The sequence below is a fragment of the Physella acuta genome, unplaced genomic scaffold (assembly GCF_028476545.2).
Source record: "Physella acuta isolate Inbredline_101_S28 unplaced genomic scaffold, ASM2847654v3 ptg001126l, whole genome shotgun sequence".
In the NCBI taxonomy this organism is placed as follows: domain Eukaryota; kingdom Metazoa; phylum Mollusca; class Gastropoda; family Physidae; genus Physella; species Physella acuta.
In genome coordinates this window covers 100,906-120,968 of record NW_026732643.1, presented here as the reverse complement: position 1 = coordinate 120,968, position 20,063 = coordinate 100,906, and the positions used below count along the sequence as shown (strand labels likewise).

Below are 20,063 nucleotides of genomic sequence, written 5' to 3'. Positions count from 1 at the left end.
GGTCTCCAAACTTTTCAGTCCGAGGGCCGCATTAACTATCAAATTTCCGTTCGGGGGCCAGTTTCTTTGATTTTTCTTAGCGAAGTTCTTCAGCCATCATCAACAAACGTTTTTTTCCGCGGACAAAAAGATCACCGCGGGCCGGATAAGAGGACCTCGCGGGCCGCATCCGGCCCGCGGGCCGTAGTTTGGAGACCCCTGCTGTAGACTAAAGCCGCAGCCGATGAAGAGATCGTATTGCTGTAGACTAAAGCCGCAGCCGATGAAGCGATCGTATTGCTGTAGACTAAAGCCGCAGCCGATGAAGCGATCGTATTGCTGTAGACTACATCGTGAAGGGCTGGGCTGAAGAATGAGTGAACAATTAGGTCTCACACGAGAGATTCACGCCAGCTTTGTGATGCCAAGCTTGGTTCAGTCAGCTCCATCTTCCTGCTCTGTGGTTCAATCAGTTCCCTAATGCAAGAACACCATCTTCTTGCTTCTGCTCTTCAATCAGTTCCCTAATGCAAGATGGTTTTCATTTGTATGTCTGTGTAAACATACAAACTCCACAGATTGTTCAATTTTTACAGTATAACGAACCCGTTTTTTTTAGCATGAACAACGAGCCACCGATACAACCTTCATTGCCCCCTGTAGGAGCCGAAGTTTTAGGCTTTTTCTGACTTGCCCGACTTTTTAGGCTTTTATTTTCTGGCTGGCCCGACTTTTTAGGCTTGTATTTTCTGGCTGGCCCGATTTTTTTTGGCTTTTATTTTCTGACTGGCCCGACTTTTTAGGCTTTTATTTTCTGGCTGGGCCGACTTTTTAGGCTTTTATTTTCTGGCTGGGCCGACTTTTTAGGCTTTTATTTTCTGGCTGGGCCGACTTTTTAGGCTTTTATTTTCTGACTGGGCCGACTTTTTAGGCTTTTATTTTCTGGCTGGGCCGACTTTTTAGGCTTTTATTTTCTGACTGGCCCGACTTTTTAGGCTTTTATTTTCTGGCTGGGCCGACTTTTTAGGCTTTTATTTTCTGGCTGGCCCGACTTTTTAGGCTTGTATTTTCTGGCTGGCCCGATTTTTTTTGGCTTTTATTTTCTGACTGGCCCGACTTTTTAGGCTTTTATTTTCTGGCTGGGCCGACTTTTTAGGCTTTTATTTTCTGGCTGGGCCGACTTTTTAGGCTTTTATTTTCTGGCTGGGCCGACTTTTTAGGCTTTTATTTTCTGACTGGGCCGACTTTTTAGGCTTTTATTTTCTGGCTGGGCCGACTTTTTAGGCTTTTATTTTCTGGCTGGCCCGACTTTTTAGGCTATCGATTTTTCGTCTGTCACGCTTTAATCTCCCGTATTTTTATGTGTCTACCGTGTGGCCTTGTCTGACTCTCCAGTAGAACTGTTTAGTGGATGTCCATTCATTGCCCAGTCACACACACACTATAGTCAACAACTCAGCTCTGTCACTAAATTAAAAAGTCATGATCAAAGAATGCCAAGTGTCACTTCAGCTAGAAGCTTGGCGGTACTTTTAGGTACCTGCAACTTAGTGTAATCTGGCTCCAGTATTTGCAGATCACATGTGATATTATCTGTCCATCTTATATATAAAACATTCTGATATCTTCTTTCTATTATATTTATAACGCCTTCTGACATGCTCTTTCTATTATATTTATAAAGCATTCTGACATCCTCTTTCTATTATATTTATAAAGCATTCTGACATTCTCTTTCTATTATATTTATAAAGCATTCTGACATTCTCTTTCTATTATATTTATAAAGCATTCTGACATGCTCTTTCTATTATATTTATAAAGCATTCTGACATTCTCCGTCCATCTTATATATAAAACATCTGCTCGTCTTTTATATCAGTTAAATGCCATTTTGTGACCATCCTAAATTATTGAAAATGACATTTTTGATTGTCTTTGATATTTGTTTTAACCTAATTATCCACACAATTATGTTTCAGTTAATTGTGGTCGACTGCCGCTTGCACTAGAGAAATAACTCGTGTCTGCATATTTCATGCATATTAGATGGCGCGGGGGTACAGGGGGTTTGGGTGGGTTGACGGGCCTGCATATTTAACTTAAGCTGTTTTTTTTTCCTCCCGGAAGGGGGAACGACAATGGCAAAAATTTCGGAGTGCCCCCCCCCCCCACCCCCGAAGAGATGCCTGGAAGAACTTATAAGGTGGTGGGGTGTGGACCATTGGCCACCAGATTTCTCCAAATGGTGGAGCGACCTTGATCTACATGCTGGACTAAGACTATGCAAATCTACTTTTAGGCCTTAATAGCAACACATGGTCGGGTTAGGCCGGACACTTGGACATCTGACCGGCTGTCTACAATTTATAATAATATTTCATTGCATTTGTTTTGTTCTTCATTGTCCCTTTTGTTAGTAAACAAAGCAAGACTAGCCCAACACCATATGTTCTCCGTCTCTTGGCATGGTTTGTTTTAATTCCTTATGTCTGTCCTTACATTACGTCAGTGCCCGGGGTTCGCCTTCAAATGATGTCAAATCTACGTACGCCGATGAGGTTTATTTAGCTGTATTTTTCTATCGGCTGTCTGTAGATTGGACATGTCAGCTTTTATCGACCGGCCCACAGAGGCATCAGGCTTGTTCATGAGCGCCTGTTTTAGCACAAATTGCTTAGGCACGGGATGTCAACACAGCGCCACCTCGCCACGCACCAGGGGCGATAACTTCCTACTGTGTCACTACGGGAGATAACTCGACACCGTGTCGCGGGGGGGGGGGGGGGGGGCACGACTTCATTCTTTTTTTTTTACAAGGTGGAGGTGTGAAGAGAGTATCACTGTATTGCGTCATAAGGAGAGGGTGTACTACAAACTGGATGCCGTATCACCTAGCAGGCCGTGTGTATGGTGGGGGGGGGGGGTGGGGTGTCCCAGTTCAGAAAATAGTGTGGTGTCAACACTGAGGTACATTGGGTCACTTGCTACTTCTACTCTATCCCCACACTCTTAACAACACAGCGTGAATAATAGTGGAGCTTTTTATTATTTCACTATAATTTCAGAATTATTTTACATTGATGTTTAAAAAAATTTAGAGCAGTCCCCCAACCCCTATAATTTTGAAGTGTCACATATTTCTATGGTATGAAATAGATCAGTTCCAACATTAGAATCTTTAATGTTTGACTATTTATTGACATTTTAGTAGATTCATGGAGTGCTTGACCGCTAGTTTGAAGGTTTTGAGTTGAGATCACAGTCTAGATTCAGGAGTGCAGCCATCCCTGAGTCAAGATGGGTATCTGACTCACATTAGGGAAAGGTGGCGAGCATAGTGCTGACCACCATTCCTTCAAATGCTGAGGTCAAGAAACCTGAACTAAACTGTAACTGCCCAATGGATCATTAAACCTGACTTATTTGTTGACAGGACCACAAGCTGAGAGAATCTCTAGGCATTGGTCAGATGGATATTCCTCTAGAAGACAAGATGATCACCATTGTGTATGGATCTGACATGGTCAACTTGGAGATAGTAAATTTTGTTTGTGCCAATAAAGAAACAGCTCAGGTAAGTTTGTGTACGTCTGAAATGTTTGAATATCTTGTGGTCAGTGGTTCAGCTTGTGATGGTTCTGTGTTAAAGAAACAGCTCAGGTAAGTTTGTGTACGTCTGAAATGTTTGAATATCTTCTGGTCAGTGGTTCACCTTGTGATGGTTCTGTGTTTACTTTCAGGAGTGGGCAGAGGAGCTGCTGAAATACTCGACCAACTTGTTGGCATTAAACAGCAGTGCTCTCACCTACCTGGACAAGCAGTACACACGCTTTAGTTTAGTGCTCAATAATGAGGGAAAAGTCTCCATGAAAAAGTAAGACTGTGTTGCAGGGGTCTACCAACTTTGCCTGTCTTAAATCATTAACTTACTAAACCTTTCTCAGAGTTGAATTATTTAATACGTAAAGTACACCTGAGAACTAAATTGAGCTTTCAAATATTATATGTATAAGTGTATATATTGATATAAATATATATATATATATATATATATATATATATATATATATATATATATATATATATATATATATATATATATATATATATATATATATATATATATATATATATATATATATATATATATATAAAGATATATTGGAGGGTGTAATGGTAACATGCTGAGTTAAGGCACCAGTTGACACCTGATCTAGTGACACCACTGTACCTTACCTAGTCCTAGTTACTACTACTTGAGTACACATTCACTGATTATTTCCACATCTACTTGTTTTAACATTAAAAGCTTCTTGACTGATCTAAAACAAATAGCTGCCAGCATAGACAGCTGGACCCTTCTTTTGACCAGCTAAAAATCTGGCATGTCCCAAAACTAAAGCTTGGGCTGCCAGTTTGGAAGTGAAAGCCTGGCCACGTGTTGGTTGTGGCATTTGTTAGCTTGCAGCCAGTTATTCAAGCATTCACTGATCTGCCACGAGTGAAAACAAAGTTGTCATTTATTGATAGCTAATGAAGCCCAGAGATTCCTATGGCATTTATTTGAATGTCCCTGCCTTCATGTTGCACCAGTGAACACTCAATTCATTTCACAAGTATGTGCCATTTCAGCTGCTAAATGACATTTCTTGGGCATTAACTATTAATTATACAGTGGTCCTAAACATTTGGAACTTGATCCCCTAATATTTGCTTTTGATAGACTTTGTCAACAGATAGCTAGATAAAAATGCTGTGAAGAACTTTAGAGAAAGACATGCCTGATATTTAATGTAATTGTTTCTCAGCATTGTGAAAAGTGTGGCCAGCAACAGGGAGGACAGGAAGAAGGTGGAGAAGGCTTTGGAGGGTGTTGGCTTTCATGCGGGGAAGGTACAGACTGTGAACTCTCACCACATACATACTGTAACAAACTCTCACCACATACATACTGTAACCAACTCTCACCACATACATACTGTAACAAACTCTCACCACATACATACTGTAACAAACTCTCACCACATACATACTGTAACAAACTCTCACCACATACATACTGTAACAAACTCTCACCACATACATACTGTAACAAACTCTCACCACATACATACTGTAACAAACTCTCACCACATACATACTGTAACAAACTCTCACCACATACATACTGTAACAAACTCTCACCACATACATACTGTAACAAACTCTCACCACATACATACTGTAACAAACTCTCACCACATACATACTGTAACAAACTCTCACCACATACATACTGTAACAAACTCTAACCACATACATACTGTAACAAACTCTCACCACATACATACTGTAACAAACTCTCACCACATACATACTGTAACAAACTCTAACCACATACATACTATAACAAACTCTAACCACATACATACTGTAACAAACTCTCACCACATACATACTGTAACAAACTCTCACCACATACATACTGTAACAAACTCTCACCACATACATACTGTAACAAACTCTCACCACATACATACTGTAACAAACTCTCACCACATACATACTGTAACAAACTCTCACCACATACATACTGTAACAAACTCTCACCACATACATACTGTAACAAACTCTCACCACATACATACTGTAACAAACTCTCACCACATACATACTGTAACAAACTCTCACCACATACATACTGTAACAAACTCTCACCACATACATACTGTAACAAACTCTCACCACATACATACTGTAACAAACTCTAACCACATACATACTGTAACAAACTCTAACCACATACATACTGTAACAAACTCTCACCACATACATACTGTAACAAACTCTCACCACATACATACTGTAACAAACTCTAACCACATACATACTATAACAAACTCTCACCACATACATACTGTAACAAACTCTCACCACATACATACTGTAACAAACTCTAACCACATACATACTGTAACAAACTCTCACCACATACATACTGTAACAAACTCTCACCACATACATACTGTAACAAACTCTCACCACATACATACTGTAACAAACTCTCACCACATACATACTGTAACAAACTCTCACCACATACATACTGTAACAAACTCTCACCACAGACTGTAACAAACTCTCACCACATACAAACAACTCTCACCACATACATACTGTAACAAACTCTCACCACATACATACTGTAACAAACTCTCACCACAGACATACTGTAACAAACTCTCACCACAGACATACTGTAACAAACTCTCATCACAGACTGTAACAGATAAACTCTCACCACAGACTGTAACAGATAAACTCTCACCACAGACTGTAACAGATAAACTCTCACCACAGACTGTAACAGATAAACTCACCACAGACTGTAACAGATAAACTCTCACCACAGACCGTAACAGATAAACTCTCATCACAGACTGTAACAGATAAACTCTCACCACAGACTGTAACAGATAAACTCTCACCACAGACTGTAACAGATAAACTCACCACAGACTGTAACAGATAAACTCACCACAGACTGTAACAGATAAACTCACCACAGACTGTAACTGATAAAATCTTATTCCAGGCTGATGCCATTAACCCTCAAAAATTTACTTTTGATAATTTCTTCAATTTTTATCGGCACCTGGTTGGTAGAACTGAGGTTGACAAAATATTTGATGAATTGTAAGTAGCTTTTAAAATTGTAGCACTTTGTAAAATTCAGATAATAGGTTAGTTATATGTAAGATTTGTGTTAATATAAAAAAAACTAAAATCCCCGGATGTAGGTCTTATTGTTTTAAGGCAAGGTGTTGGCAGGTATAAGGAATGAAGAGTCATGATGTTGGCAGGTATGATGAATGAATGTTGAGTCATGATGTTGGCAGGTATGATGAATGAATGTTGAGTCATGATGTTGGCAGGTATGATGAATGAATGTTGAGTCATGATGTTGGCAGGTATGATGAATGAATGTTGAGTCATGATGTTGTCAGGTGTGATGAACATTGAGCCATGATGTTGGCACATGATGATTGTTAAAACTTGTCTGACAGAGGTGCCAAGAAAAAACCTTACTTGACCAGCCAGCAGTTCCGTGACTTCCTGAACAAGTACCAGCGCGACCCCCGGCTGAATGAGATCCTGTACCCCAACTACACGCTGGCCCAGGCTGACCAGCTGATCAACAAGTATGAGAACAAGTCTGGGATGGCACAGAAAGGTACTCACACTGTTTCTGTCTGATGATTAGCCTCTTTAGTGTGTCTGTCTGGCGAGTATGTCTCATGTTTCTGTCTGATGATTAGCCTCTTTAGTGTGTCTGTCTGGCGTGTATGTCTCATGTTTCTGTCTGATGATTAGCCTCTTTAGTGTGTCTGTCTGGCGAGTATGTCTCATGTTTCTGTCTGATGATTAGCCTCTTTAGTGTGTCTGTCTGGCGCGTATGTCTCATGTTTCTGTCTGATGATTAGCCTCTTTAGTGTGTCTGTCTGGCGTGTATGTCTCATGTTTCTGTCTGATGATTAGCCTCTTTAGTGTGTCTGGCGAGTATGTCTCATGTTCCTGTCTGATGATTAGCCTCTTTAGTGTGTCTGGCGAGTATGTCTTGTCATAAAATTCTAATCCTATTAGCTGATGATAAGTCTTAAAATGACTACAGCTTAATTACATTGTACTCTACTGATGTTTATCCTGAACTACTACAACTTAATTATAATTTTATAAAATGCATTTGATGTCATGGTGAATGTCCAGTTTAGTGTGAGCTCATTAAAAATTGAATATTTTTCATGATTTGTTAAGAAAGATAATTGAATCATATTGTTATTGAAGCAAATAGTTCTGCAGAGAAGATATAAATGATGGAGAATTTGTGAAAGTGAGATGTTGGGTTCATCCTTGTCTCCCTCTTACCATTGAGATGTTGGGTTCATCTTTGTGTCCCTCTTACCATTGAGATGTTGGGTTCATCTTTGTGTCCCTCTTACCATTGAGATGTTGGGTTCATCTTTGTGTCCCTCTTACCATTGAGATGTTGGGTTCATCTTTGTGTCCCTCTTACCATTGAGATGTTGGGTTCATCTTTGTGTCCCTCTTACCATTGAGATGTTGGGTTCATCTTTGTGTCCCTCTTACCATTGAGATGTTGGGTTCATATTTGTGTCCCTCTTACCATTGAGATGTTGGGTTCATCTTTGTGTCCCTCTTACCATTGAGATGTTGGGTTCATCCTTGTGTCCCTCTTACCATTGAGATGTTGGGTTCATCCTTGTGTCCCTCTTACCATTGAAATGTTGGGTTCATCTTAGTGTCCCTCTTACCATTTAGATGTTGGGTTCATCTTTGTCTCCCTCTTACCATTGAAATGTTGGGTTCATCTTAGTGTCCCTCTTACCATTTAGATGTTGGGTTCATCTTAGTGTCCCTCTTACCATTGAAATGTTGGGTTCATCTTTGTGTCCCTCTTACCATTGAGATGTTGGGTTCATCCTTATGTCCTTGTTACTATTGAAGACATCTTGCTGAGATGTTTTAAACATTTTTTTTTTTTTTCATTTCATTATTTTAGTTGTTTTAAATCAAGAAACTTTTTCTAGCACTTACAACAGTGACCAGTTTAATTTTTTAAATGTTATTCTACACCTACAAACTTATTCTGTGTGCTACATGCACCACAAAATGTATTAAGCCAGTTTGTCTGTAGTGAAGAATGTTCTAGAAGTCATTTGGTTTCACTCAGCTACCCATGTTTAAATAGATTATTTCTTTTTAAAATAGTTTTAGATCTTACTTTGAATTTAATAAAAGTAAAAAGCCTTATTATCTATTATCATTTTTGCCTTAATATGCAATTTCTATTTAAAACATCACTGACAAAACTCACTCCTCACAATTCTCTGCTCTTGATTCACCATTTGTCTCAGCATGACGAATTCACTGCACTTCAGTTTTTGAAAATTCTGTTAACTAAACAGAAACCATTGCCCAACCCCACTAGACAGAAACCACTGTCCCAACCCCACTAGACAGAAACCACTGTCCCAACCCCATTAGACAGAAACCACTGTCCCAACCCCATTAGACAGAAACCACTGTCCCAACCCCACTAGACAGAAACCACTGTCCCAACCCCACTAGACAGAAACCACTGTCCCAACCCCACTAGACAGAAACCACTGTCCCAACCCCACTAGACAGAAACCACTGTCCCAACCCCACTAGACAGAAACCACTGTCCCAACCCCACTAGACAGAATCCACTGTCCCAACCCCACTAGACAGAAACCACTGTCCCAACCCCACTAGACAGAATCCACTGTCCCAACCCCACTAGACAGAAACCATTGCCCAACCCAGTAGACAGAAACCACTGTCCCAACCCCACTAGACAGAAACCACTATCCCAACCCCATTAGACAGAAACCACTGTCCCAACCCCACTAGACAGAAACCACTGTCCCAACCCCACTAGACAGAAACCACTGTCCCAACCCCATTAGACAGAAACCACTGTCCCAACCCCACTAGACAGAAACCACTGTCCCAACCCCACTAGACAGAAACCACTGTCCCAACCCCACTAGACAGAAACCACTGTCCCAACCCCACTAGACAGAAACCACTGTCCCAACCCCGTTATGTCCCTTTATTTTTCTGTAATTTAATGAAATAACTAACTGCTTTTCTATTTTATTTCAGAAAAAGGTAAGAATCTTGTTGTGTTCAGCTCGTGTAGGTAGACCCCAATGGCAAATATTCACCTTTTGATTTTATCCCCATTACCTGTTAGACCTTTAGCTACTTGGCATGAATGCATTCATCTTAAATTGTTTGTGATAATTAACAAGTCCATTTGAATGCTTTTTGTTAAAAAATAACTTAAATGTTAGAGATAGTTTGAACTAAGATGTTTAAAATTTTAGCATATTGACTATTATATAACCATTTTCTCTCCTCGTTATGTAATGTTTGTAATCAATATCCTTTGCCAAACCACATGAACATGAGTAGAGCTGTCTGGTGAAAAACTAAATATCAACGAATTCCCCTAATATAACCAACGTCATTCATAATACCCTTGCAATTTCTCCTATAGTTGTATTGATATTTGTTTATATTATTGCACTGATTTTTATCACACACTTGTAGTTTAAGCATTATATGACTTGCTCCAACATTAATAGCTTTTCATGTAACATGCATGACTTAACCAGAGATGACTAACAGGCTATTATATTTTGTTAGGCTGCCATTTGTCTTCTGTATGAATTTCAGCAGTCTTATAATCTTATCAGTCATCTGTATGACTTTTAGCAGTTTTATAATCTTGTCAGTAAACTTTATGACTCAATGCCAAGAATTCAATGATAAATACTCAACCACCCCATAAGTATCAGCTATGACCCAATCCATGTCCCAACCAATAAAATAAGTATTCAGCTGTCCACCTGGTGACTCTACACCAGTCATCAAACTGAATGTGCTGTTTCAGTATATCTACCTGTATATGTCTCGGCATTACCTATGGGATGTAACAGCCCTAGGTTGAATGTCTGACTAAGGCAGCTCATCAGCCCCTTGTCTGCAAGTTGTTCCAAGTCTTGGAGTGTTTTTGTTTTCTATTTTCCTTTTTAGATGTTATAACCTGACCTGAAGGATCTCAAATTTTTCCCTCCACATTATTTGCCAGCTTGGAAGTGCATGATTTTAGTTTTGGCTTTCTAAGTTTAAAGAAAATAATATCACCAAAAATATAGAACACTAGTAAAATCTCCTGCAAATAAATATGGACAATCAATTATTCCATGTATTGCATGCTTAATTAGCCTGATTAGAGAACTAACATTTGAATGCCTTGAAGCATGAAGGCTGCTAGTATAGATGAGATGTTGTGACTGCATGATCTGGATGGCACGTAGACCAGAGCTATGTAGACATATTTCTACCAGCCTAGGCACATTGTTGCAGTTAGCTAGTCGCAGTTAGATCAATGCTAGTACAGGAATATACTTTAATATAAAGTATAAGCACACTGTAAACAAGTATAGCTTGTGTGGTGATGGTCTAGTTTGTTAATGAGCTTTACTCCTGACTTAATGAATAGATTGACAGCTTGCAGGTGTTGACACAAAAATGATCATGTCTTGGCTGTTTCAGGGCACTTGTCTCAGGAAGGCTTTCTCAAGTTCCTCATGAGTGAAGACAACAACCTGATCCCCCCAGACAAGCTGGACATCAGTGAGGACATGGACCAACCCCTGGCACATTATTTTATAAACTCCTCCCACAACACCTATTTGACAGGTCAGAGGCCACTTTTGTTTGCAATCTTTTAGGATTGTGCTTTTATAAGTGAGAACAGCAATCTTTTAGGATTTTTTATAAGTGAGAACAGCTTTTAGGACTTGAACTACCAGGTTAGCTTGTACTTTTATAATTGAGGACAACAATCCTTGTAAAATCTGGTCTAAGTACAAATGAAGTTTAGTTTTTGTTTGAACAGGCCACCAGTTTACTGGCAAGTCCTCAGTGGAAATGTACCACCAAGTTTTGCTCAGTGGCTGCCGATGTGTGGAGCTGGATTGTTGGGATGGTAAAGACTCGGACATGGAGCCCATCATAACCCACGGCTACACCATGTGCACTGAAGTTCTGTTCAAGGTAAACATTTACTGCAGGATTACCATCATCTCATGCCCAGGTTACTCAACTAATCCACCCTGTCTCACACACTGACAAGTCACTCCTAATCCACCCTGTCTCACACACCTACAAGTCACTCATCTAATCCATCCTGTCTCACACACTGACAAGTCACTCATCTAATCCATCCTGTCTCACACACTGACAAGTCACTCATCTAATCCATCCTGTCTCACACACTGACAAGTCACTCATCTAATCCAACCTGTCTCACACACTGACAAGTCACTCATCTAATCCATCCTGTCTCACACACTGACAAGTCACTCATCTAATCCATCCTGTCTCACACACTGACAAGTCACTCATCTAATCCATCCTGTCTCACACACTGACAAGTCACTCATCTAATCCACCCTGTCTCACACACTGACAAGTCACTCATCTAATCCACCCTGTCTAACACACTGACAAGTCACTCATCTAATCCATCCTGTCTCACACACTGACAAGTCACTCAACTAATCCACCCTGTCTCACACACTGACAAGTCACTCATCTAATCCATCCTGTCTCACACACTGACAAGTCACTCATCTAATCCACCCTGTCTCACACACTGACAAGTCACTCATCTAATCCATCCTGTCTCACACACTGACAAGTCACTCATCTAATCCACCCTGTCTCACACACTGACAAGTCACTCATCTAATCCATCCTGTCTCACACACTGACAAGTCACTCAACTAATCCACCCTGTCTAACTTACCTTCACAGGATGTTATAGAAGCCATAGCACAGAGTGCTTTCAAAACCTCAGAGTATCCTGTTATTCTCTCTTTTGAGAATCACTGCAGGTAATTTTTAATTAGTCTCATGAGATAATTTTTAGGCTCCTTCTGAACAATCTAATTTATTTTTTCTGATTAGTCACTTGCTGGTTTAGACATTTTTTGATGCAACAACTGAACAATTTATTTTTTCTTTCTGATTAGTCACTTGCTTGTTTAGACATTTTTTAATGCAACAACTGAACAATTTAATAATTGTCACTAGTCACATGATGTAATCTTTCTCTATGCTGAAGCTAAATCAATTTAATAAATAAATGATGGTAACCAAAGCACTTGCCACCTAACTGAAGGCTAGAAAAAAAAATATTGTTTACCTTTGCACCTTTTGTTTACCTTTTTAGTCCAAAACAACAAGCAAAGATGGCCAATTACTGCAGGACAATATTTGGGGACATGTTGCTTATAAATGCTCTGGACAGTAATCCAGTGAGTACAGATTTTACTACACTTGTGAGGTGTTACATAACATTTTGTTACGTGCACACTGGTGTTAGCATGAAGTTACAAAACATGAAATTTGTTACAATAAAGATGGTACACTTATTCTTTAAATGATTTTTTTATCAGTTTGCTCAATTAAATTATATTTCTTTTAACTTCCTTTTGTCAGCTGAAACAAGACATCCCATTGCCCAGCCCTACTCAGTTAAAAAGAAAAATCATCATCAAAAACAAGAAGAAACATTTCCACCGAGGTAAGAGCTGTAACTCTGGCTGTTCCTGATTGTTGTCAACTCCTATTGTTTTGGTAGTCTGTCATAGAGCTTGAACATCCAGACTTAATTAATATAATCTAATGAAAAAGATCTTGACTTTTTCAACCAGTAAATAAAAAAAAACTTTTTTAAATTACTTCAAGCTAATGAAAATTTTTTTTTTAGAAACTTGATATAAAAAATCTTACAGCATTGAGTAGATTGTCCTACCATAGTTCAGTGTCTGCTTTATCTGATCAATGTTAAATAGTGTTGTGCATGCTCTCACTGTCACTCTTGCATCTTGGATACTGTAGCTGTGCTTCAAGCAGTGCTCATCAAACTCATGTGCACTGCTCACTCTAATTCTCTGACATAAGTTACATAAAAACAACAGCTGGCCATCTGAAATGTTGTACAAGTGTTGTAGTGTGGCTGGTGTTAAATAGTGCATGTGTCCCAACATTTTTTGTTGAATGGTTGCCTTACTCTCTCACTGCTAAATGTTGTCTGGTTACTCTGCATTTTTGATGTTTGTTTTTAGAAAAGACCTCTCGCAAGAACAGAGGTAAGCATGTCTCTTTTACATCTCACCACTAGTCTAATTTCTTTGCATTAAAGGGGGGCCACTCATCAAGTCTATGATCCATGTATACTAGCTGCTGTACCCAGAGAAGAACTGGCTTTTTGCATGCCAAAATATTGTATAAATACACATTAACAATATTACCTGTATTAATCCTACAAGTCTGATTGTCATAGGCTATTTTTGGTGATGGGATTACAAATCCTTGTTGAAAACCTTAACCTGTGCTATGGTAAAATATAATTTAATATTTATATCAAAAGCTGAAGAACAGCCAGGGGCAAACTGGCCACATGTTGTAATCTAACCAGATCTTGCATTTCTAGCCAGATGTTAAACAGTTCTTGATTTAAACCAAATACAGCTTAAAATTATATTAAAAGTTACTTGATAAATTAAACAAAATTGCATATAATCTACAGCCAAAAAGAAAGGTAAAAAGTGAGTGCATAACTCATTCATTTGCTACTTAAGTTTTGAAGTGACCCTTCAATTTAACAGTTTTTAAAATCAATTATTCTTTATACAAATGCTTTATTTACTTTTTTCAATTTGCTGCCATGTTTATTTTATTCTTTTAAAAAATGTATGATATTTACTAGTTATAGTTAACATGTATCACATACTTTTGTAAATTTAACATCACTTTTTACATGTTGAACATTTTAAGTTTTCAATCAAATAATCTTACTTGAATTTTCTAGAACAATTTTTTTAGATTTTGCAGTCTAATGACAAAAAGTTTTGACATAAATTTTTTTAAATTTTACTTGGGGAGAAAACAATGTGTTCCACAAATATATAAACAAACTCCTGCAGTTAGTTTTACATTATGACCTTCTTCTCACCTACACCCTTCCCATCCACCCCACCCCAGTGAAATTATGCTGTTGACAAGGTAAAATTAATATCCTGATAAAATAGTGATGAAAATCAACAGGTTTGTTTCAAGCAATAATTATTTAGAATTGTTAATCTATGATTTAATGCACAATTTATTTTTTGGTAAGATTAAAGTTTTACCCTTTCTATTCCATAACTTAATCCATATTATATATATATATATATATATAAATATATATACATATATACATATTTTTTTTTAGGATTAGATTAAGAGTTTATAACAGTTGAGCATTAATTTTTTTTCAGCAGTTTTGCACATACAAAGTTTAAGATTAATAAATTAACTTTTTTTTATTGTTGCATTAAAAAACTAACATTTGTTTGTGTTTTTCTACACAAGTTGTAGAAATGCGGGGTATTCAGTAATAACCTACCTTACCTGTCTGATTTAGCTCTCCATCTACTTTAAACTCTGCTTGCTAATGTAGAAACACAATTAAATAACTATTTTCACGGTTTTTAAAGGTGGATGTATATTCCTGAAAATTCTTGAACTTAAAGTAAAAAAGAAAACAAATGATAATTTAAGTTTTATTACTCTAGCCTTGTTTAGTTCTATATGTAGGCCTGATTGTACTTTTTAAAATTTGTAAGATTTATTAGTAGTTTTGACAATTTGAGTTTAATTTGTTTTGCAGCTACTAGATCTATGTTTAAGCTGATTTTTTTGTCTGAATTAATTTACTTGCTATTTTCCTGAATGAAGAGTGTAAATAAAAATTGTCTTTAAATTGTAACTCCCAGCCCAAAACATGTCCAAAAGAGTCAGACAGAAGCCTAGTGTGTCCTTAGCCGCACCTGATGGCCTGGCCAAAGTGAAGTTGACAGAAGTAGATGAAGATGCAGAGATGGCCACTCCAGTGCCAGACACACCAGTGCCAGAGCCAGCAGCAGAAGAGGAAGTCATCAGCCCACCCGTTACTGTTGCATTACCAGAACCTAAGTCTCCAAATAGGATCGCTTTGGAAAAAAATCTTTCTATATCAAGGTAAAACTTTTCCCCCAGTCCCATCACCAGCCTACAATTGCTTATCTGCAATGCATCACACAGAGCAATATAATAATAGGACGATGATACCCTGTCACTTGCCAACTTTGGTTTTCCTCACACACCCGCTTACAGTTGCTTCTGTAACTACTCTGGCAAGACCTAGTTTTCAGTTTATTTCCAAATCTGCAGCTTACCACTTCAATTTTTTAAATTAATGAAACTGGCGTCATCCAGCAATATTTAATTTTTGGCTTTTTCCAATTCGTCATTTAACCATTGAACTTGTACATTTTGCCTATTACATCAGAAACTAAAAAAAAAAAGCATACCAGTTATAGACAAACCTTGTGGGTATTTTTCTGTTTAATGTTGAGAGATCCAGGTGTAGGGGACAGTTTTGTTCAGGGATGGTAGGGTTGAAATTATTCATGCTGCATAGAATAATTAACTGTAACCTTTAAAAACACATGTATAACATCTATTTCAGTTGACAGTTCAGGTAATAAAATAAAGAACAAAGAGATTTTTTTCTTTCCCTCAATATAAATAAATTCATAAAAATTGTCCTCCTGTAAAAATTACTATTGACTCTCTGTTTACAGTGAAGGCACTACAGAAACAACAGAAGTGACCCAAGTCAAAGAAGGTGACGATGCTTTTGAAAGTGAATCAGAGTCCAGTGACAGTGATGATGATGATGAGGTGATGACAGAACAGGAGAAAGAAAAAATCAACAAGAAGCAGAAGAAAATTCTTACTGAGGAGGAAAAAAAGAGGCGGCAGAGGATGAAGAAAGAAAAGGTTACTGATTAATATTTTCAATTACCAAATAAACCATTTATTTATTTGACAGGGAACAAAAAGTTAAACTGACCATTTTATTTAACAGGGAACAAAAAGTTAAACTGACCATTTTATTTAACAGGGAACAAAAAGTTAAACTGACCATTTATTTATTTAACAGGGAACAAAAAGTTAAACTGACCATTTATTTATTTAACAGGGAACAAAAAGTTAAACTGACCATTTATTTATTTGACAGGGAACAAAAAGTTAAATTGACCATTTTATTTAACAGGGAACAAAAAGTTAAACTGACCATTTATTTATTTAACAGGGAACAAAAAGTTAAACTGACCATTTATTTATTTGACAGGGAACAAAAAGTTAAACTGACCATTTATTTATTTAACAGGGAACAAAAAGTTAAACTGACCATTTATTTATTTAACAGGGAACAAAAACTTAAACTGACCATTTATTTATTTAACAGGGAACAAAAAGTTAAACTGACCATTTATTTATTTAACAGGGAACAAAAACTTAAACTGACCATTTATTTATTTAACAGGGAACAAAAAGTTAAACTGACCATTTATTTATATGACAGGGTACTGCCGGTAAAGAAGCTTCAGCAGCTATGGAGATGTCACTCTTGGTCAATTATATCCAACCAGTTCATTTCCATTCATTCGATGCTTCAGAAAGTAAGTTTTCTACTCAATACTAGTAATTGAAAACCAACTCCTTGACATAACGTAGCTTGAAACTGTGATAGTTTGTTACAGTAAGTAGTGTCATTTTTTCAGAGAGGAGAAGAAGCTATGAGATAACATCATTTGTGGAGACCCAAGGCACATCCTTGTTAAAAGAATTTCCTGTGGAGTTTGTCAAGTATCCTTACATTATCACTCTAGTTTAAATACAAGCAAGTGCTGAGCGGCTTATTTGCCAGTTGCTGCTTACAAGCTATTGTTTTTACAAATGTTTCTTTAACACAATGTTTTGGAAATACCTATAAATAGTACCTTATGCATGAATATACTCAGCAAAGGACAAATAACCAACAAAAGACAAATGTTCAAACAAGTGTGAAAAAAAAAGTACCCATTGTTATAAGATAATGTCAGTATGAATGCAGATTTTGTAAACTTTTGAGATATCATTCAAGTGATACCCTACTTTACATGTTTTCTTGAGCTTGTTAAATCTGAGTTGTGGGGGGAATTGTGCTCTTCAGTACAGGAGAAACATTATGTGTGTGCTTTAATGTGGGGTGATTTTTGTGAGCTTTGTGATTTTTGAGTCCTGTGATTTTTGTGAGCCTTGTGATTTTTGTGAGCCTTGTGATTTTTGTGAGCCTTGTGATTTTTGTGAGCCTTGTGATTTTTGTGAGCCTTGTGATTTTTGTGAGTCCTGTGATTTTTGTGAGCCTTGTGATTTTTGTGAGCCTTGTGATTTTTGTTCCTTAACCTCCCCTTAAGCTACAACAAGCGTCAGATGAGCAGAATCTACCCACGTGGTACCAGGGTTGATTCCAGCAACTTTATGCCCCAAGTCTTTTGGAATGCTGGATGCCAGTTAGTGGCCCTCAACTTTCAGACTCTGGGTAAGTTCTAGACCAACAACAGTTGTGTAGCAACTTCCATCTGTAGTAGTTGACATACCAGCTGTTACTACATGATATGGTCTGAGATGCATGCTAGAGACCAATTTGTAATTTATTTTGATTTTTTTTATTCCCAAAGATTTGGCCATGCAAGTAAATTTGGGCATATTTGAATATAATGGACGCACTGGCTATATCTTGAAGCCTGATTTCATGAGACGACCTGACCGCCATTTTGACCCTTTTGCTGAGTCAACTGTTGATGGCATCATTGCTGGATATGTTTCAGTCAGGGTACTTACGCATTTCTTATGTAAAGTATTAGAAACAAAAAACACATTTCAAGGTAAACCATGTAGGAAATCTGCACTACATGCCGCACATACCAATGATCTCAACTTGGGTATTGCAAGTCCCAACCTCTGGGGCTAACATGGTTGACGCACATCCTTAACTGGATTTTGCACATCTTAAACTAGATGATGCACATAAGTAAATCATATGACAAAATATGGTGTTAAAATAATAAAATATTAATGAACACCCAATTAAAAAAGGTTCTATTTAAAAAGTTTGTAGGGATTGAAATAAAATGTGTGACAACTATAGTCTAATAGATTTTATAGTTAATGTTTTTCTAGATCTGATAGCAGGTACAATGGTAAAGATGATTACACTTTTAAGGGGAGGGGGTGAAGAGGGACATTTGCCCACCACCAGCAGTGACCTATATAATCAGCTGATTAACCAGTTGATATAACCAGTGTGTTCCCTATCATCACTTTGTAAAACTTTTAGTCTACTTAATGTTAACAAAGTTTAAACAAACTTGTTTCTGTTTAGATTATCTCTGGCCAGTTCCTGTCAGACAAGAAAGTTGGTACATATGTTGAGGTGGAGATGTATGGACTGCCAACAGACACTGTACGCAAGAAATTTCGCACCAAAACTATACAAAACAATGGACTGAATCCTGTTTATGATGAAGAGCCATTTGTCTTTAAGAAGGTCAGTTTATAGGCCTATAGCTGTTGTATGGGCCTACAGTTGTTTAGACCTACATTTGAGTTAAAAGTATTTATTTGTTCTGTCAGTATGAAAAGACTTTTTAAAAATTTAACAATATATTTGTCTGGTGAGGAATTTAAAATCTGTTTACTTTCAGATTGTACTACCAAACTTGGCAACAGTTCGAATAGCTGTTTATGAAGAGCAGGGCAAGTCAATAATTGGTCATCGAGTGCTACCAGTTGAGGGTCTTAGACCAGGTTTCAGGCACATTCCCCTACGAAATGAATGCAATCAGCCATTAACTATGCCAACACTTTTTGTACACATTATAGTCAAAGACTATGTGCCAGATAATTTTGCAGGTAATTTTAAATACCAATTAATTGGTATTTATACTACTGTAATTGATGTCTGTTGATGTTAAAAGATATTTTAATACCTTGGGACATGAGCAAAATATATTTTTTCAGTTTCTAAATATTGAACCTTCTGTAAATATTTAATCAACTTTTGAATATATTTAATCAAGTGGCTGTTAACATTGAAATGAATTATCTTTCACTATTGAAATAAACTTAAAGTAACCATTGATAATATTTTCAGATTTTGCTGATGCTCTGTTTAATCCCATTGCATACCAGTCAAATCTAGAGAAACACGCCATGCAATTAGAAGTTCTTACTGAAGATTTTTTGAATGATGTGAGTGACCCTTGTTTTTACCGCTAACTTGTTGAGATTTTGACAAAATTTTTGGCCTGCCAACATTTTCAACGTTTACAAGAGAAATAAACTAGTTGAAAATGTCTTGTCCTCCAATAATGAAACCTCCGTTGTATACCTAATTTATGACTTGTTTGATGTGTTTGATTTCACATGACTTTATTTTTCCAACTTTGCTTTACATTCAATAAAAATGTTTTACCACAGGAGAAAGAGTCAGATGCTTTAGTAAGTAGGGCATGAAGTGTTTCCTCCAAATATTCTTTTTAGTTCAATATTTCTCTATCTGC

The 20,063-nt window shown here is 37.4% G+C and overlaps 1 protein-coding gene across 9 annotated transcripts in view; it reads left to right on the top strand.

The window, feature by feature from the left end:
- LOC131956060 (1-phosphatidylinositol 4,5-bisphosphate phosphodiesterase beta-1) overlaps positions 1-20,063 on the top strand; it is a 71,892-nt gene that overhangs the window by 36,026 nt on the left and 15,803 nt on the right. For 7 of the 9 annotated variants that reach the window (XM_059320417.1, XM_059320414.1, XM_059320422.1 and 4 more), the window contains exons 5-25: positions 3,416-3,556; positions 3,723-3,856; positions 4,791-4,875; positions 6,557-6,657; positions 7,029-7,195; positions 11,131-11,277; positions 11,477-11,634; positions 12,397-12,476; positions 12,815-12,899; positions 13,084-13,168; positions 13,713-13,736; positions 15,405-15,648; positions 16,254-16,452; positions 17,042-17,138; positions 17,241-17,325; positions 17,916-18,040; positions 18,180-18,334; positions 18,884-19,048; positions 19,206-19,413; positions 19,655-19,752; positions 19,981-20,001. In XM_059320417.1, coding sequence (XP_059176400.1) covers positions 3,416-3,556; positions 3,723-3,856; positions 4,791-4,875; positions 6,557-6,657; positions 7,029-7,195; positions 11,131-11,277; positions 11,477-11,634; positions 12,397-12,476; positions 12,815-12,899; positions 13,084-13,168; positions 13,713-13,736; positions 15,405-15,648; positions 16,254-16,452; positions 17,042-17,138; positions 17,241-17,325; positions 17,916-18,040; positions 18,180-18,334; positions 18,884-19,048; positions 19,206-19,413; positions 19,655-19,752; positions 19,981-20,001 — 2,604 coding nt within the window. The remainder of the gene's footprint in view (positions 1-3,415; positions 3,557-3,722; positions 3,857-4,790; positions 4,876-6,556; positions 6,658-7,028; positions 7,196-11,130; positions 11,278-11,476; positions 11,635-12,396; positions 12,477-12,814; positions 12,900-13,083; positions 13,169-13,712; positions 13,737-15,404; positions 15,649-16,253; positions 16,453-17,041; positions 17,139-17,240; positions 17,326-17,915; positions 18,041-18,179; positions 18,335-18,883; positions 19,049-19,205; positions 19,414-19,654; positions 19,753-19,980; positions 20,002-20,063) is intronic. The other 2 variants (XM_059320419.1, XM_059320418.1) reach the window with 2 other exon arrangements.